This window comes from Anas platyrhynchos, chromosome 4, assembly GCF_047663525.1.
Source record: "Anas platyrhynchos isolate ZD024472 breed Pekin duck chromosome 4, IASCAAS_PekinDuck_T2T, whole genome shotgun sequence".
NCBI classification, from domain to species: Eukaryota; Metazoa; Chordata; class Aves; order Anseriformes; family Anatidae; genus Anas; species Anas platyrhynchos.
Window position 1 is genome coordinate 10,304,753 of NC_092590.1, and position 15,323 is coordinate 10,320,075.

The 15,323-nt window shown below is 43.1% G+C and overlaps 1 protein-coding gene across 8 annotated transcripts in view; it reads left to right on the top strand.

Moving 5' to 3' along the window:
• Positions 1-15,323, top strand: part of PPP3CA (protein phosphatase 3 catalytic subunit alpha) — a 190,696-nt gene that overhangs the window by 22,480 nt on the left and 152,893 nt on the right. Inside the window, exon 1 of one of the 8 annotated variants that reach the window (XM_027457172.3) lies at positions 9,973-10,018. The exons of the other annotated variants lie outside the window; for them this stretch is intronic. Within the exon in view, the coding sequence (XP_027312973.1) occupies positions 9,988-10,018 (31 nt within the window). The 5' untranslated portion in view covers positions 9,973-9,987. Of the gene's footprint in view, positions 1-9,972; positions 10,019-15,323 lie in introns of those variants that run through there. 8 annotated transcript variants of the gene reach the window in all.

Below are 15,323 nucleotides of genomic sequence, written 5' to 3' on the forward strand. Positions count from 1 at the left end.
GCAGTAACTTCTTCAGAAAGATTTCATTGGGTTGAACTCTTCAGCTTTAACTCACTGAGCCCAATGTATGAAACTTAATATTCTCCAAAGATGAAGAATATGAAAGAAGTGGTAAGGGTTTTTCTAAAATCACTAAAGAAATAAATGAAAATGCAATATTTTGTGTTTTTTTTTTTTTTTTTAATTCCAGCAAAACCTCCCCACTATGCTGGGAAGTCCTGATGTGATGCAGAGCTGTGCTTGCACAGCAGCAGTTGTCTCTAGGTAGGGAAGTTGCCTTACACATCCTTCTTACAGTATTGTAGCAGCATTTTTCTCTAGCCATGTGCAGAGCATAGCCTACTGTGACTTTTAAAAACAATTCCTACCGCTTATGAACGCAGCAGTAAAAATGAGGGCTCTGGAAATGGATCCAAATCCATGTTTGTGGGTGGGAACACATTTTTCTTTTCTTTTTTTTTTTTAATCTGGAGTCTTGAGACAAGCAGCTGCAGTGCCTATAGCATGGCTCAAAGGGCTGCAAAATTGAATTAGGCAGACATGCTTCTCTTACTGATATTTAGAAGCCAATGGCTTCCCAAATGCTTTTTGCCTTACCCAGGGAAGTTTTTTTCCACTTTTTAAGGGCTGGAGCATTTGGTCCCTTTGTTCCTAGGAATCTTCTGTAATCCTGAAGACGTCGAGTTAGAGGTTGAAGAGTGGACATTTCCTTCCTGCCTCAACTTTTCTTATCTGCCGTTTTTCATAGGAAGAAAAAAAAAATAAATGTGGTCACTGAGAAGTAAACAAACAAGGAAGTCTGACGGTTTCATGATAATAGTCTAGATGTTTGCTTGTTTTATTCCTGCAAGTTACAGGTGGTAAAAGCTTCACTATTGAGGACTCTGTCCCTGGTTGCAGTTAGTAAAATGGGTAGAGGCAGAAATTAACCACTCTAGCACATTGCAATTTCCCCCTAAAGTTTTGAGCAAAACATCCTCAGCCAATTGAGTTCTTAAATGAATGGGAAGGTTTCACGAGTTTGTACATGAAGTTCTCTTAGTTTTGCTTTTCAGGAATACAGACCTGTCCTTCCAGGCTGAGCTTTTTTGCATCAAATGCTCTTCTTAGGGTTCCAAATGACTCAGGCTGAACAGAAGTTACATTAGCCCTAATGATTTGTACCTCATTAGGATTAGTTTTAATATAGAGCCTATACATGATTCGTATGTTTGAAACGATGCACAGGAATGTATGAAATTCCTAAGTCAATGAAACAAAAACGAAGATACTTGGCTGTTCACAAGGCAGCTGACCAAAAGTACTGTTTTCTGCTGGGTTTACAATGGTGTGAGAACCTCTTGTATCCTGTTCTTTAGTCACTGACTTCCCTTTGAAGTACAAAAGAATAATGATAGAACTGGTGATGTCTACTAGTGCGGTATGAATACATTTCAGATGGTGTTTTAAAGTCGGCTAGGTTTTCTGTGGTAACTTGTCGGGTTGGTGGTGGTCAGGTTTTTCTTGACACTGCAGGAAGAAGTATGGATGAAACACCTGTCTTATTCCTTCACCTGTTTTTGTGTCTGGTTGTGAAGTGGTTCCTTGGGGTGCGATGACAGCAAAACCACCCAGCTGCTGCCAGGCATCGAGTGGGGTGTGCTGTGGTGCTGAGATGGGTGCTCATGCAGTCAGCAGGTTGGATGGGGCCTCAGTAGAGCCCCTTGCTTCCTTTTTTCTAGGCGTAGAGATATTTGGCAAGGTCACAGAGCTGGAAGGAGGAGAATGTGGCCCTTGGGATGCAGCCCCATGTGTTGGCCCTCACTCACAGCATGGGGGCAAGGGGAGAGGAGGAAGATTCGGGGTACAAATGTGGTGCCACATCTCAAATTGGTGAAAGCCTTCTGCTTGGTGTTTTAACGTGTGCATTTCATAATTGTGTGCAAAGGCCAGGCTCTCGTAGTGGCATCCTGAGGGAGCCTTTGCATGAAGCACGTAATGAATGAAGAAGCTTGGCTCCGTCCTAAAGGTGGGGTTTGCATTTCTTTCAGGATGTCTCTCTTGTTGTTCAGTCTGCATAAATACCAGATCTTGTCTTTGCTGTGCTCAATAAAACCTGAATAATTCATGCAATTCCAACTGCTGGTTGAGAAGAAGAAGCAGTGCTCTTGTGATTTTTGTGATTGGTAAGGTGACTACTTGGAAAGAATTAAAATGAAGCTTTTGAAAACTGGGAGTAGAAAAAAAAAATATTTCAACTAGAAGCATGCTGTTAGCTTTTTTTTGCAAGTGGACTTTCAAACCTCGTTAAGCAGAAGTGTAGTGATAAGAAATAGAAACCATTGAAAAGGAAGGCAGTATTCATGTGTTTCCTGTTTTATCATTATTCTGAGTTTAACTTAATTTGGCAGTGGCAAGATTCACGTGACCTAAAAACATCCTTTTGAAATGAATTTGCCAACTTCCATGACTGTGTTTCGTAGTTCTGCGTTTTGAAGAAATCCGGAGTGTGTTTGCAAAGAAGCTTACTTTCATTATGATGCGTTGTATTGCGAATATATCAAATATTGCTGTAGTTCACTTACGGGAAATGAAGCCTGAATGACCTGAAGTTATTTAGCAGGTGGTCCTCGTATGTTTTGGTGTTTAATTGATAGAAAATGCAATATGTGAACTGTGCAGGGGGAATGTACATTTCTCTTCGTCTATGAATAAAACTGAGTTTTTAATTGCTGTCCTTAGGAGTAGGGTTTATTTTATAGATGTGTTGCTCGCTTTAGAATGTAACAGCCCTATTGCTATTTTTTCTCCCTTGGCCCCTCTTAAATGAAAGAGGGGAAAACTGCACAACACTTAATTCAAATTATAAAATAGGGATATTGTACAAAGGTTGTTATAAATACTGGTGTGATTCTTCCAAAGATCAAGGCTGCTTCCTAGGCCTGCATCGGCCTTCTGGTTACACCGTGACTCTGTCTCGGGACAAGACATGACACCTAGCATCTCTTCCCTTGCCCAGGCTCAGTTTTGTCGTGTTTTCCAACACCAAGAAGCTCAGGGGTGGTGTTGGCAGGGTGCCTGGGTGCCTGCAGCTTGCCCTAGGGTGATGGCCAGCAGTGCCACCCGGCTGGGCTCCCCCGCGGGCTCCCCCGGGTGAAGGAGAGGAGCCCAAATGTGTCCTCCGCAGGGAATCGCAGGGAGGGGGATACTGAGGGAAGGCCCTGAGCTCACCTTATTCCTGTTTTGAACCCAGAAGCAAATCCAGGGCATTGTTGAGGTAAGAAATAGTACCAATAATAGGCATTGAAAAAAAAAAAAAAAGAGCTGAGCGTTCATGTGCAGAATAGAGCAACAGGAAGATATGCTTAGCTTCTGAAAAGGCTGGCACTTGTCCTACTGAAGTGATCTGTATAATGTTACAGCAGCCTGCTGACACAACAGAATTTTGGTGGATTAAACTGCAGTTTGTTTATATAGGTTATTTTTTTTTTCCCTCTAAGGTTCAGTAATTCCAGTTGAAGGTGTAGGTCTTTCATTAAATAAAATTATTTTCATCTCTGTTTACGAAGCGTGTGTGGTGTTCAGGCTGAAGATCAGTTGCTATTTTTGGCCTTAAACAGTAAGTTGTTTTTTTGGGTAACTTCACAAATATGAAATAGCTCCACAGTCAAGAGGATAGCCTACAGATCTACGCAGATGTGTTCTGGCTTTATTTCGAGTGCATGGATCCTTTAGCGTAATTTTATCACCTGTGTCTTTCGTGCGTTTGGGGAGGTTTTTCTCCCCCCTCCCCTCTGTCCCATCTGGGGGAGCGCATGGTTTCAGGAGAGTTGCCTTACATCTGAAAACTTGGCAAGGAGTCGGCAGCTCGTGTAGTCAGCCCCATTCCTAAATAGGGACTTCTCCAGATATCTTTTCGGTTTCTGCTTAATTACCGACTTGTGGCCGCAAGGATGTTTTTAGGACAGTAAATAGGCACACGCACTTAAAAATATGCCCTGTTCAGACTCCGACCGCTGAAGTAATGCTGGCATTCAGGAGTGTGTCAACAAACCCGGCGAGGGAAAGAAGTGCTCACAGGGACGGGATGAGACCAGCTCAGTAATGCAGCCGCTGAAGAAATTATTTCTTTCCATTGCCTGCACGACGGCCGGCAATGCACAGTCCACCGAGAAATTAGGCTGAAAGGTTGAGCTAAGCTCAGTGGTTTGCTGTCAGACTATGAAGTTAATTCCTGAAGAGGCTGGCTCAGGTTGTTTACTAGTCAATATTGTCATTATCGTTCATTTGTTACTGTCAACGGGGATAATTTGAGCAGTTTTGGAAGACAAAGCTGGAAGGGATTATAAACAGTTAAGAGGACAGATTTAGAATTAAAGATGATGAATTGGAAAAATGGTCTGAAATCGATGAGACGCAATTTAATAAAGACAACTGTAAAGTGTTACACTTAGGAGAAATCAAATGCACAAAAATAAATGGGCTGGGCAGCATCCTGGCCAGGAAGGACCCAGGAATTGCAGTGGATCAAAGACTGAGTTTGTTAGGGGCAGTGTGTATAGCGCTGAGATTTCATTAGAGCCGTGTAGCTGATAAACACGTCAGATAAATAGCCGAGGAGATAACTACCCTATTGTGCTTAGCGCTGTGTGTTTGCTCTCCGTTTTATACTTAATAAAGAAGTATGTGGTAGACGGGGGGGGGCAGGGTTTCAGCGGCAGCAATGAGGATAGGATAGGAGACTTGAAAAACTCAGCCTTTGGGGAAAATTTGAAAGCTCTGAGTTTCTTTAACCTAGAAAACTGAAAGCTTGGGGAATGCCTAAATCTTCAGTGATGTGAAAAGATGGTGTAAGGAAGAAGGAGATCAACTCTATGCCTCGTTTCTGTTGAGGCTGAGATGAAAACAAATTGTTTTAATTTGCAGTGGAGGAGATCTTAGATTATGCAGAACCGAAATCTTCCAGCACTGAAAATGTTTTTAGGACTGAAGGACGCTCTCCAGAGGCTCACAGATGGATGCACTGACACCATTGCAAAGATGTACAAATTAAAGCTGACCTAAATAGGTAGCAGCCCCTCACCCCCCGCCACGGTGCAGCACAGGAAAGGAGATCTCAGCTGGACTCAGAACAGCGGAGGGGTGAGTTAACCCCATTAAGAGCCTGTGCTCTCAGCCTCAGAGCTGCGCTGACGTAGCCAGGGATATCTGGTTCTGCCGATGTAGCTGCCCTGGGTGCTTCTGCTGAGAGGTACGGAGGTGCCCTGAAGATGCCAGAGCCTGCCCTGGGGGCAGGGGCTGGTATAGCCAGGGCTTCTCAGCCTTTTTAGTCCATCCCCAGCTTTTTGTATTAAAAATCCTTGTCTTGTTATAATGTTCCCTTCCTGGAGTGAGGAAGGGTCTTCGTGCTTCACTTGTCTCCTGCGGTGCTGAAGCAGTGGAGCACACCTTGCGAGCTGGGAGGAACAGGCTTAGACGACTGCTGGAGGGTATTTTGGAGTCCTGGGTTCCTGTCGTTCTGTGTTAAAATGATCAGCTGCGGTTTTCTCTTTGTATAACTCAAGACTGTTTGCAACTGACTGAATCCGAAACCGTAAATCTAGCTTTTTCAGTTGGTTTTTTTTTTTGATGTTTGTGCAGTAGGGCAGCGTCTTTCATCTACCTAGCATTAGCATTAGTAATATTGCCTTTAAGATGTTATTAACACTTATTATATGCTTGTATACAAAGATTATTATTCTCACTTTCTTTTTCCAGTGCCTTATGAACTGTGTTTGATAAGCTAATGTGATGCACACTCAAACAGCTCCATATTCATTGTGGTCAATCTAGCATTGAATTTATCACAATAAAATATGCCTCTTTTCTACGTTTTCCTTTATTTCTTTTTTATTATACAGATTCTTTGGTCTTGGGATTTAAGGTTATTGGGAATTGTGTTGTCCCTTTAGCTTTGGTAAAGCTGTGTCCAACTAGGCAGTGAATTGAAGTTCTGAAGCAAGTGGTAGTTTTATTGCTTCCTTTTTTATTTCTGAAGAGTACAGCATGTACTTCTGGATTCTGTGTGTGTGCAAATGCTTTAATTGGATATTTTTCATGTTCTCTAAATAGTACCGAGTGATTATTTCTTGGATGTTTTTCAGTTTTATCTAAAGGTGCATTTCAAAGTTAGGAAAATGACTATATGAGGATTAGCTTGCGGCTTTAAAACAAGTCTTGGATTCATAAGAAGCGTTTAGTTTACCAACCTAAAGGGAGGAAAACAGTAGAGCAGGCTGTAGTGTACCCATCTGAGTCGATGCAGAGTTAGCTCCTTGGCTAGGTAAATTTGCCTACATGAGACCTGGCACTGCAGTGGCTAAATTACTTCTTGTGCCTGACCTAGCACATTCAGAATTGGCTTGTGCGTCTCCGTAGGGTTGACCTACCTGAGTCTTGGGCACGTTCCCCAGCCCTGCAGCTGCTATACAGAGAAAAGCAGGCTTCCCTTTGATCTGTGTTTGGCAAGATTGCTTCTTTCAGCCAGCCTGTGCTAACTAGCGTCTTTGGAGAATTAGGTGCTACCTGGAATCGCAGGGCTTTTTTATCTTTTTTCTTTTCCTGTCCACATCTCTCCAGCTGTGTGGAATACTGGACACAGATAAGCTGTGTACTCCCTTTTTTCTGTGACTTCTACTAGGAGCTGCTTGCACTGATGAGTAAGAGACGGTTTTTCTTTCCTTTTTCCCCCCACTGGCCTTAAACAACAGCACAGTAGATTAAAGCATTAGTTATGTTTGAACATCACAGGAAATAAAGTTCCTGATTATAGATCCTAATGACTTTTGCTTTTTAAATGTAGTTGCTATTTTTGAAATGAATGTCTCATCTCTTGCACACAAAAGGGAGGATAAGACAATTTCAGGGAGAATGAGATGAGCTGTTCTATAGAAGCTGTAGAGCTCTATTTTTTTTTTTTACCAAAAAAAAAAAAAGAAAACCAAACAAGTTTTACTAGAGATTAGCTTTTGATTTCAGTGAAGTTGCTTTCAACTCAGGTGCTTTTTCAAAAAGAGAAAGCAAGTTAAGGAGGGGAGATTAATCTAAGTCTTGTGTGAAGTGATTTTGTATCCTTGGGGATGGAGGCAAGTGCATAAAAGTGAAATGATGATACTTAAACTCATTCAGACAACAAATTGGCTTTCTAACTGATTGTGTAAGGTGCAGAAGCTAACATTTTGAAACTCTTGTATTCCTACAAATTTGTCACACGATAAGGGCCTAACTATCAAAATGTTCTAAATACAAAATTTGTGTCTTTCTGTCGCACTTGATGATGGCCATGTGTACAAAATCAAAACATTGGCTTTCAATGTTAAGGCCATTGATCATTTGCATCGGTCTCAAGGAAATCAAGGTAAGAGGCCTCATGCATAAGGGACATGCATTCCAAGTGATTAATAGGAGGTGGTTGTTATAAATTAGCACAGTGTCGTTGCTAGGCTGCTATCATTAATTCCTTGTTCAGGTGCTACTTGAGAAGGGTGCATCTTGTTTGGAAAATGTTTTAACCAATTACATCAGTAGCCTGAATACCACCACGAGTATTTGCATCGTGGTATCCGGGTTGGTTTTCTCTGTCTTTGCTTCCCTCCTACTCCTGCAGCACATGTTTTTAACCGAAATTTGCCTAACCTTGATCAAACTCAATTAAACCCTGTGCACAAAGGCCTTCCAGTGCTTGTTTTATTGCTTGTCGTTGATTGTGACTTGTCTGTGTGACTTTTTGGCACGAAATGAAAAGTAGGCTCAATGCCTCTCTTTTCTCTTCAGTGGGGCTTCTGTATCTCTGCTGTGGATATGATTCAATGCTTCTTGCAGCTGCCTCTTCAACTGATTTAAAGATTACGTTGGAAGTCTATCTCACTGCTAGGAGTAAAATTAATAGCGGAAAGGTTTTTCCAGATAGTCCCTAGATCTGTTTTGTGACAGTCATCGAGATGAAGCTTAAATGATAAAGTGACAGGAGGCCTCTAATGAGCTGTTTCAGTGCAGTTTGTCAGTAAGAAGGCCGGTTTCAGCAGACCTGACTACTTCATTTAGTGACTTGCGTTAGCCCACTGCGTTTTAATTTCATTTCCTTCCTTGACAGAATACCTACACGAGTTTATCAGGCAGTTTTCATCAAGTGGAAATAGCTTTGTTAATTTGTTAACGTCACCATTAGGGTTCCCTTTGGTTCTGGTCAGTCCTTCAGTGTGTGAAAGTATTAGCTTTGCTGTTCATGATAGTATCTAAATATTTTTCAGAAAAACTCAAATATTTAGACAGCTGTTTCCTCTATTCAGTACAGCACTAAAGAGGATATTTTTACTATCCTGACACTGTGCTCTTAAACTAACTCATTAATTCATTTGGCTTGTTATTCTTCCTTCTCTGCGCTAAGACAATTGGTTTATGATAGTCTGTTCTTTATTTCCCCACACCGCTCTCTGCTTTGGCTGTGTGAGGCGCAGCAGGTATCTCACCAAGGGATTTGGCGTGCGTAACATCAGGTGGCGTTGGAGATGGGACTTGACTTCCCTGAAAACCCGAAGTAATAATGTTCAGTATTGTAAATTCGGGCTCTGTAAATATTTTATATGCATCTGAAATAAGACTCGCACTGAAGTGCGAGCGGTGTGCTCTTACTAGCACAGGCAGAGCTTAGTGTTGGGTTCTGCACACCAACCCTTCTGCAAATCCCTCCCGGAGCACATCCAGTGCTCTCCATGTTAAGTGAAGGGCATTTGCTCACGTCCGATAGGATTTTACATACCGGCAGTACTTGCTACGCTTGCAAGATGTAAAAAGATGACTTAAATATGGTACATACTTCATTATACCTATTTAAATGTGATGCGTATTTCAAACATGCTTTGTGTCTTCAGCTGGTGTATCCTTGCACATCCAAGCCCTAGGTGCTCCTGGTCGAGGTTTGCTTGATCTCCTTTGAGAGCAGCACTTGCTGTCAGTCCCACTGCGAACATCGCGTGCTTAATGGCAATGTGTAGTCACCAGAGGAGTTACATGGGAGGATTTTTGAACATCTGATTCTATGTATGCAGTGGTAGGAAATTAGCACAGGGCCCTCCAAAACGAGGCCTTCATAGTTAGAAATCTTTGTGTTGTGAGGTTGTGAAGCATGGGATAATGTCACTTGGCATGCAATATCTGTGTTTGCCAGAGACTTGTTTTTGATAGCAGATTTGTGTAATAGAAACACGTTTATATGACTCTGACCTTGTATCTGCTCATCTTCTTTTCCCCTTCAGATAACTTTAGCAAATCTGGGTGCTGGGCTCTGTAGAGTTATCGCGTGGCAGAGGGCGTTCTCCTGGTGGTTATCTCCTTTTGATAAGAATCTGAAAACCCTTGATGTGCAAAGATGACGAAACACTGTTGGCAGGTTTCTTCTGAGCAAACTGATGTGAAGCAGTCTCTCTCCTTACCTGCATTTTTTTTTCCTCTTTTTAGAAGGGCTCACTGAAAATATATATTTTTAAAGCCTTCCTCATTTTACTGTTTTCCTCAGAATTCCTTAACTGCCCGTGTTTTCCCCAGGTGCCTATTTATAGGCAGCGTCTCAGTTACTGGGAAGACTCAGCTGGCAGGGCTTGGGGGGGATTCCTGGAGGTGACATCACCCGCTCGGCAAATCAGCCTCCTGCTGGCATGGCGAGGAGGGAGAAACCCTTCCCTGCAGACGAGATGACAGCGCTTGCAAAATCAAGAGAATACATGCAAAGGTGGAACATCGTACCTGCTTCTCGCTTCCTGAAGAAATCATGTCTCAAAACTCCCCTTGCAGGCTTGGTCTTGAATTTTTAAACTGTCCACCTACTCCTTCTTTCTTCCTGAAGGCTCCTTTGTATTTCTTTTCAAGTGGAACTTAAAAGCTTTTTTTGAAGCGAGTGGAGGGGAGAATAGATTTTAATTTCCTTGTCTTCCAAGCGTTGGCATGTGAGTTGGATGGAACTTGAGATGCTTCATGCTGGCGGTAGATGTGCATTCGGTGGCAGGTAGGGCTGAGGGGGATATGGGTGGTGGTGGTGTCCTCCTGGATGCTCACTGCTCCCACACATCCACTGGCTAAAGGATATTGTCAGAGGAGGAGGGGATGTACGTGAGGCACTTAGCTAGCTTATTTGACATGCATATTTTTATATACACAGAAGGAAATGCTTTTTATGGGGAAAAAGGGAAATAAGCGTTTTCTCCTATTCATGGGCCTTGTTGTCTGGGGAAGTCCAAGTACTGGAGGAAGAAGGATAAACTTGTCCCATCTTTCAGGTATGGATTTAGAGCACATAGAGATGTTGTGTTTTTTTTTTTTTCTTCGTTTTAAAATACAATTCTCAAACCCAAAATGGAATGGGATCCAGCTTTCTGCATTTGAGGTTTGCCTTTGCTGAAGCCCTGGGCGCAGATAAGTGAGCTCAGCAGAGGGGCAGTGACCGCAGAGCAAAAGCAGCACTTGAGCTCTCCAGGATGAATTTTAATTTGCAGTGTGGCAGGACTAGAGCAGCAGCTGATGAGCTGATGAAACCTGAGCAGCTGTATCCCCACTTCTTCACTTGCTTGAGTGTCAGAGGACTTGAACTCCAACCCATCTTCCCCCTCCTTGTCCCCCAGTGGTCCAGCAAGCTCAAGTTTAAGGTAGTGCTGCTTGCTGTAGAGATTTTGGTTGCGGTGAGTCAAGTGATGGACAAAGCTGTAGCTAAAATGCAGAGAAAAACATCACTTAAAAATAATATGCACACAGTGATATGTGCGTTTCAGGAATGTTTGTGCAAGGAGAACAGAGTTTGGAATAGACATTTTAAAGGAAAAAAAGCTGATGTGATAGATATTAGGGTGTTTATTTTTCTTGCAGGACTATAAGAGTAGATGGTATACATGTACATAATCCAATGGGGGTATTCTGGACATTACTTAAAGGTACAAGTATGACTCCATTTCCCTCCCTGATCTGATTGTGTACTGAGGCATGATGTGTTAGGCTTAGGTAGGCAAAAAAATATTAGAGGTGTTTCCAAACTTCAAAATACTGACTATATTAGTGTTTGTCTTCTTTGAAATTAGCAGTTCTTGCATTTTTATTCCTGTGCAAGTCTCCAAAACAGACAGCAGACAGTGGAGGGGAAGAGGTGTTCCCTGCAGTAGCCTGAGGACTCTTCCTGCTCCTGTCATTCCTTTCCTAAAACCAAGGTGAGGGGGGTGAAAAAGCCAATTTCTTAGCCAAAAAATAACTCCTGCCCTAGGAGAGGCCACTGGCCCCTCACCCTGCTTAATGGTGGTGTGGTACCTCCAGCTGGACAGGGTAGCAGATGGGGGAAAGGAAAGGGGTGAGGTGTGCTGTTAAGTCCTACTCCATGTGAGCTTGTGCCCAAGGAGGCTGGCTGGCAGCTCAGAGGCTGTGGAAGGAAGGAAACCACAATCTGTGGATGGTAACACTTCACAGAATGACTTCTATATCCTTTAAATATGTATATGTATGTATGTATTGAAATGTCAATAAAAAATGGTGCTTTGCTCCTTTATAAACTCCCTGAAATAAGCCAGTTTATTTAGTTGCATAAGGTGACGTATGTGCTCAGGCTCTCGTACTGCCAGTCCTGATTAATTGTCCTCTCTTAGCTTGCTAATTGCTTCAAAGAACATATTAATTCCCATCAAATGTTAGCAGAGGCCTATCACCGTGGGCTCCTAATTTACTTGTTTTCAGGCCTGCAGTGGGGGGGGAGGGAGAGGCACCACATCAGTGGGAGTTTCATTACTGTCGCTCGTGTGTTGGCCATTTAAGTCAGTCAAGTGGAATTGGAAATGTATCGCATGCCCTGCACTCTCTCTGACAGTAATCCCGAGGAAGGAAAACAATTAGTTCCTCTTCGTATCACCGGGCCTTGAGTGCGTGCTTGGGGCTGAGTGCAAGCTGGAATGCTTTCTTCAGCCGGGGCCATTAGTCATACTGTGCAGTTCGGTAATTTTCTCTGTGAAGAACTGATGTTTGCATGAGCCTTAAAATAAAAGGAATAATGTCTGCGTGCAGCGTAGCCTCTTAGAATTTTTTCGTGTAGGCTTTTATCCTATTTCTGCGAGAAGAGGTAAAGAAGCCAAGAGGGATCAGACTGAAACTGCCCAGAGCACAGCTTTTGTTGGCACTGGTGCCAGCGCTCTCTAGCTGTGCCTTGAGAGGGAACCTGTTACTTTTAGGTAAAACCAAGATATCAGTCTGTGTGGTCCCTCTCTCTGTGTCTGTAATTTAAAATCAGACCTCAGTGGATGTATGTTAATAGATCTGAAATCTTCACTTCATGAGCAGATCCCGTTAGGGGCCCCGTAGTCCTCGATGGCAATTTGGTTGAGTCAAGTTCTTGTGGGTTTGACCAACATGAGTGTAAGGCAGAAGAGAAATGCGCTTGTCAATTAGAAAATGAAAAATACTTTCAGCACCCTATAAAGGCTGCTTTTCACAGTACTGACTTGATGTTAATGAGGGCGTTGTGCAGTGAGGGTAAAGCAGCTCGTGTTGGTGTCCAAGTGCAAGCTGCTGGGCTGGGACTCCTCACAGTTCAGTCCTGATATGGCATTCGTTTCTGTTCAGAGGGCAGATCCCAAGTTTGGAGATGGCTAATAGGAGGACTTTTTTTTTTTTTTCCCAGAATGGTGTGGGATTTTTTTTGGGTTTGCTGCTCCCCCCCCTCCAACTCTGCTCTGCTCTTTTGTGTGCGTGTGATGATGGGGAGAACAGGATAAAACAGATAACCCTCAGCTCACTTAACCATTGAGATTTATTATTTATTTATTTATTTTAATTGAAGCAAAATACAAACTCTTACACACAAACTGACAGAGCGAAGAAAAAACAAGCTTCTGCATGGTGCCAGGCCTTCAGGATCATGCTCTGTGGCCGAGCAGTACGTTGCGGGCAGCAGCTCAGATGTTGTGCTTGTTCGGTAGTCCTGCTTCCTTGGCTTTGGTTGGCTTTTCTGGTTAGCTGCCAGGCTGTGACAGCATGGAAATGAACAGAGAACGACCGGTTTGGGTTAAGTTAAGGCTGGCAGCCCTCTGGCTCCTCAGGTTGCCATGACTCCGCTAAGCGCGTTCGGCCTCCTGAACGCTGAGACGCCCAAGTGCCCAATGCAGTGTGGACGAGGCTGTGGTAGAGGTTGATTTGCAGCATCAGAAAGCTGATGCTTTAACAGATCGTGAATATTTTTGGAAAGCCTATGTCAGTGGGCTTTGGATTTCCTTCTTGGAGTTGTCCTTTCCATACAACCTGGCTTCTCCAAAGTCGGTTTGTTCATGATAATTCCCAACAGGCCCACACCCCATGGCCTTCAGCTCTTCTCCTGCCAGGAGCCTGGGGCATGGTGGTAGGTGTGAGGGGAGATGCTCTGCCAAGATGAGTTCAAGGCAGGCAGGCAGTGGTTGCATTTAGACTTCTCTTCCAAGCAGCTCTGGCTTGTCTCAACCCCAAGAGCAAAATTCAGGAATAGAAAGTAATTGAGCCTGTGAAGTTCAAGAGGCTGAGAACAAAGTCCTAATAGAGTATCTCCTTCAGTCACTCAGGAGCTGCCATTTCCTTCTGTGGAAGTCGGATGCCATGCATGATATCTAATGTGTCTTTTTGTGGGAGGTGGGGGGGAATCCTTGGGTGACCCAGCCTGCTGCATCCACATCGTTTGCAACTCTCATTTCCATCTCCACAGAGGTATTGTGTCATGAGGTCTCTATGGCTCCAAATTTAGTGTTTGTGACTACTCCAAATTCTTTCTGCATAGCACAGCACTGAAAACCTGTAATTGGTTAAAGTGTTATATTTTGACGTCATTTTTCAACCTCTTCTCTATCCTCTTTCTTTGAAAAGGAAGGGATGCTATTTCAGCAGAGCTGTTGATTATGCTTACAGAATTGTATAACGTGGTGGATACAAACAGTTAATGGCACTACATAAGCTTTTGAACATTATTCTTAAATGTGTTATACTGTTTATACTGTTTGCAATAATGAAATACAGCAGCTGACTTCTGACCCTCACACATCTTTGTAGAGTTGGATTTTTTTTTTTTTTTGCCATGAGTCAAATCTGCTTTTAGTCACATAATAGCTGTATTTGAAGTTCTGAGGTTGTTATCTTAGCACTGGCTTCTAATTTTCTGTATTTATCCTGTAATATTACATAACTTTGCTGTTCTTGCTGGAAGGTAAAGAATCTACATGAAACTTGGGGTAATTATTGACCAAATGTGTGGGCTAATCAGGAGTGGTCTTCTTCAATATGTATATTACTAGGATTTTTGAGCATGTACTAATTTGTGAAGAATATTATTCTATATAATTGCTACTCATGTATCTGTATTTAGGTAGTTTGTTTTTATTCTATAATGAGCTTTGCTTTGTATGGTATCTGGCCAAGTTCAGTAATTAGCAGTTGACATGTCTTAATGAGCACAACAATACATAATGAGTGTTTTCTCTCTATTTAGCTGGGCAAAATGGACTTTTCAGTGCAGACAGGGCAAAGTTGGGAGTGCCCGTGTAACACTGATAATGCGTGTGGTCCTTCAGATGGCAGATTTTTAGGATGGTCTGGGCAGCTGCTGTATTGACAGAAAAAAATCACGGAGCGATGTTGGAATTTCGGGGTGACTATTTTGTATTTGAGGACTTGTAAATTTAGTGCTGTACACCTACGGTACTCAAAGAAATTTTTGGTAAGTGCATGGTTTCACATCTTCTGAGGAAGAGGTGCTATTTCAGCGTGTGCTGCAGTGAGAGAGAGGCTGTCGGAGAGCAGTGCTGCTGCTGCTGCTTGCAACAGCATCCTTGAAAAGCTGCACAGCTGAACTCCCAGCAGTTAAAAATCTGTGGTTGTGGGGGGAGAGAGAGCGTATTGCTTCCCCTGCAAAGGAAGCGAAGATTGTCTAACAGTGCCACCCAGTGATGCCTGCCATAACAGCACACCAGGACAAGGTGCTCTGCCTGCATCTCGGAGGGAACCCAGGGCCATGGGGCACCCAGCTGCAGGCATCATCTGCTTGGCATGGGCTAAAGCTGCATGAAGAGGTTGGGTGTTTGAGAAGAAGGAAGCAAAGCTACCTGTTGGCAAGGTGCACCTGCTTGCAGCTCGAAGGGGGTATCCCATTTAAATACTTGTGTATGTGATTACGCTCTGTAACTAGGTTTTGAGAGAGATGATTCTCAGCCTAGGAAATGCATTTTGTTCCATGTCTTACTCGTGCTGGTGATGTTAAACTGTCAGTGCAGTCAGCCCTCAGTCGAGCTCCTTGACTTGCAGCGTGTACCCAGAGCACAGTCATT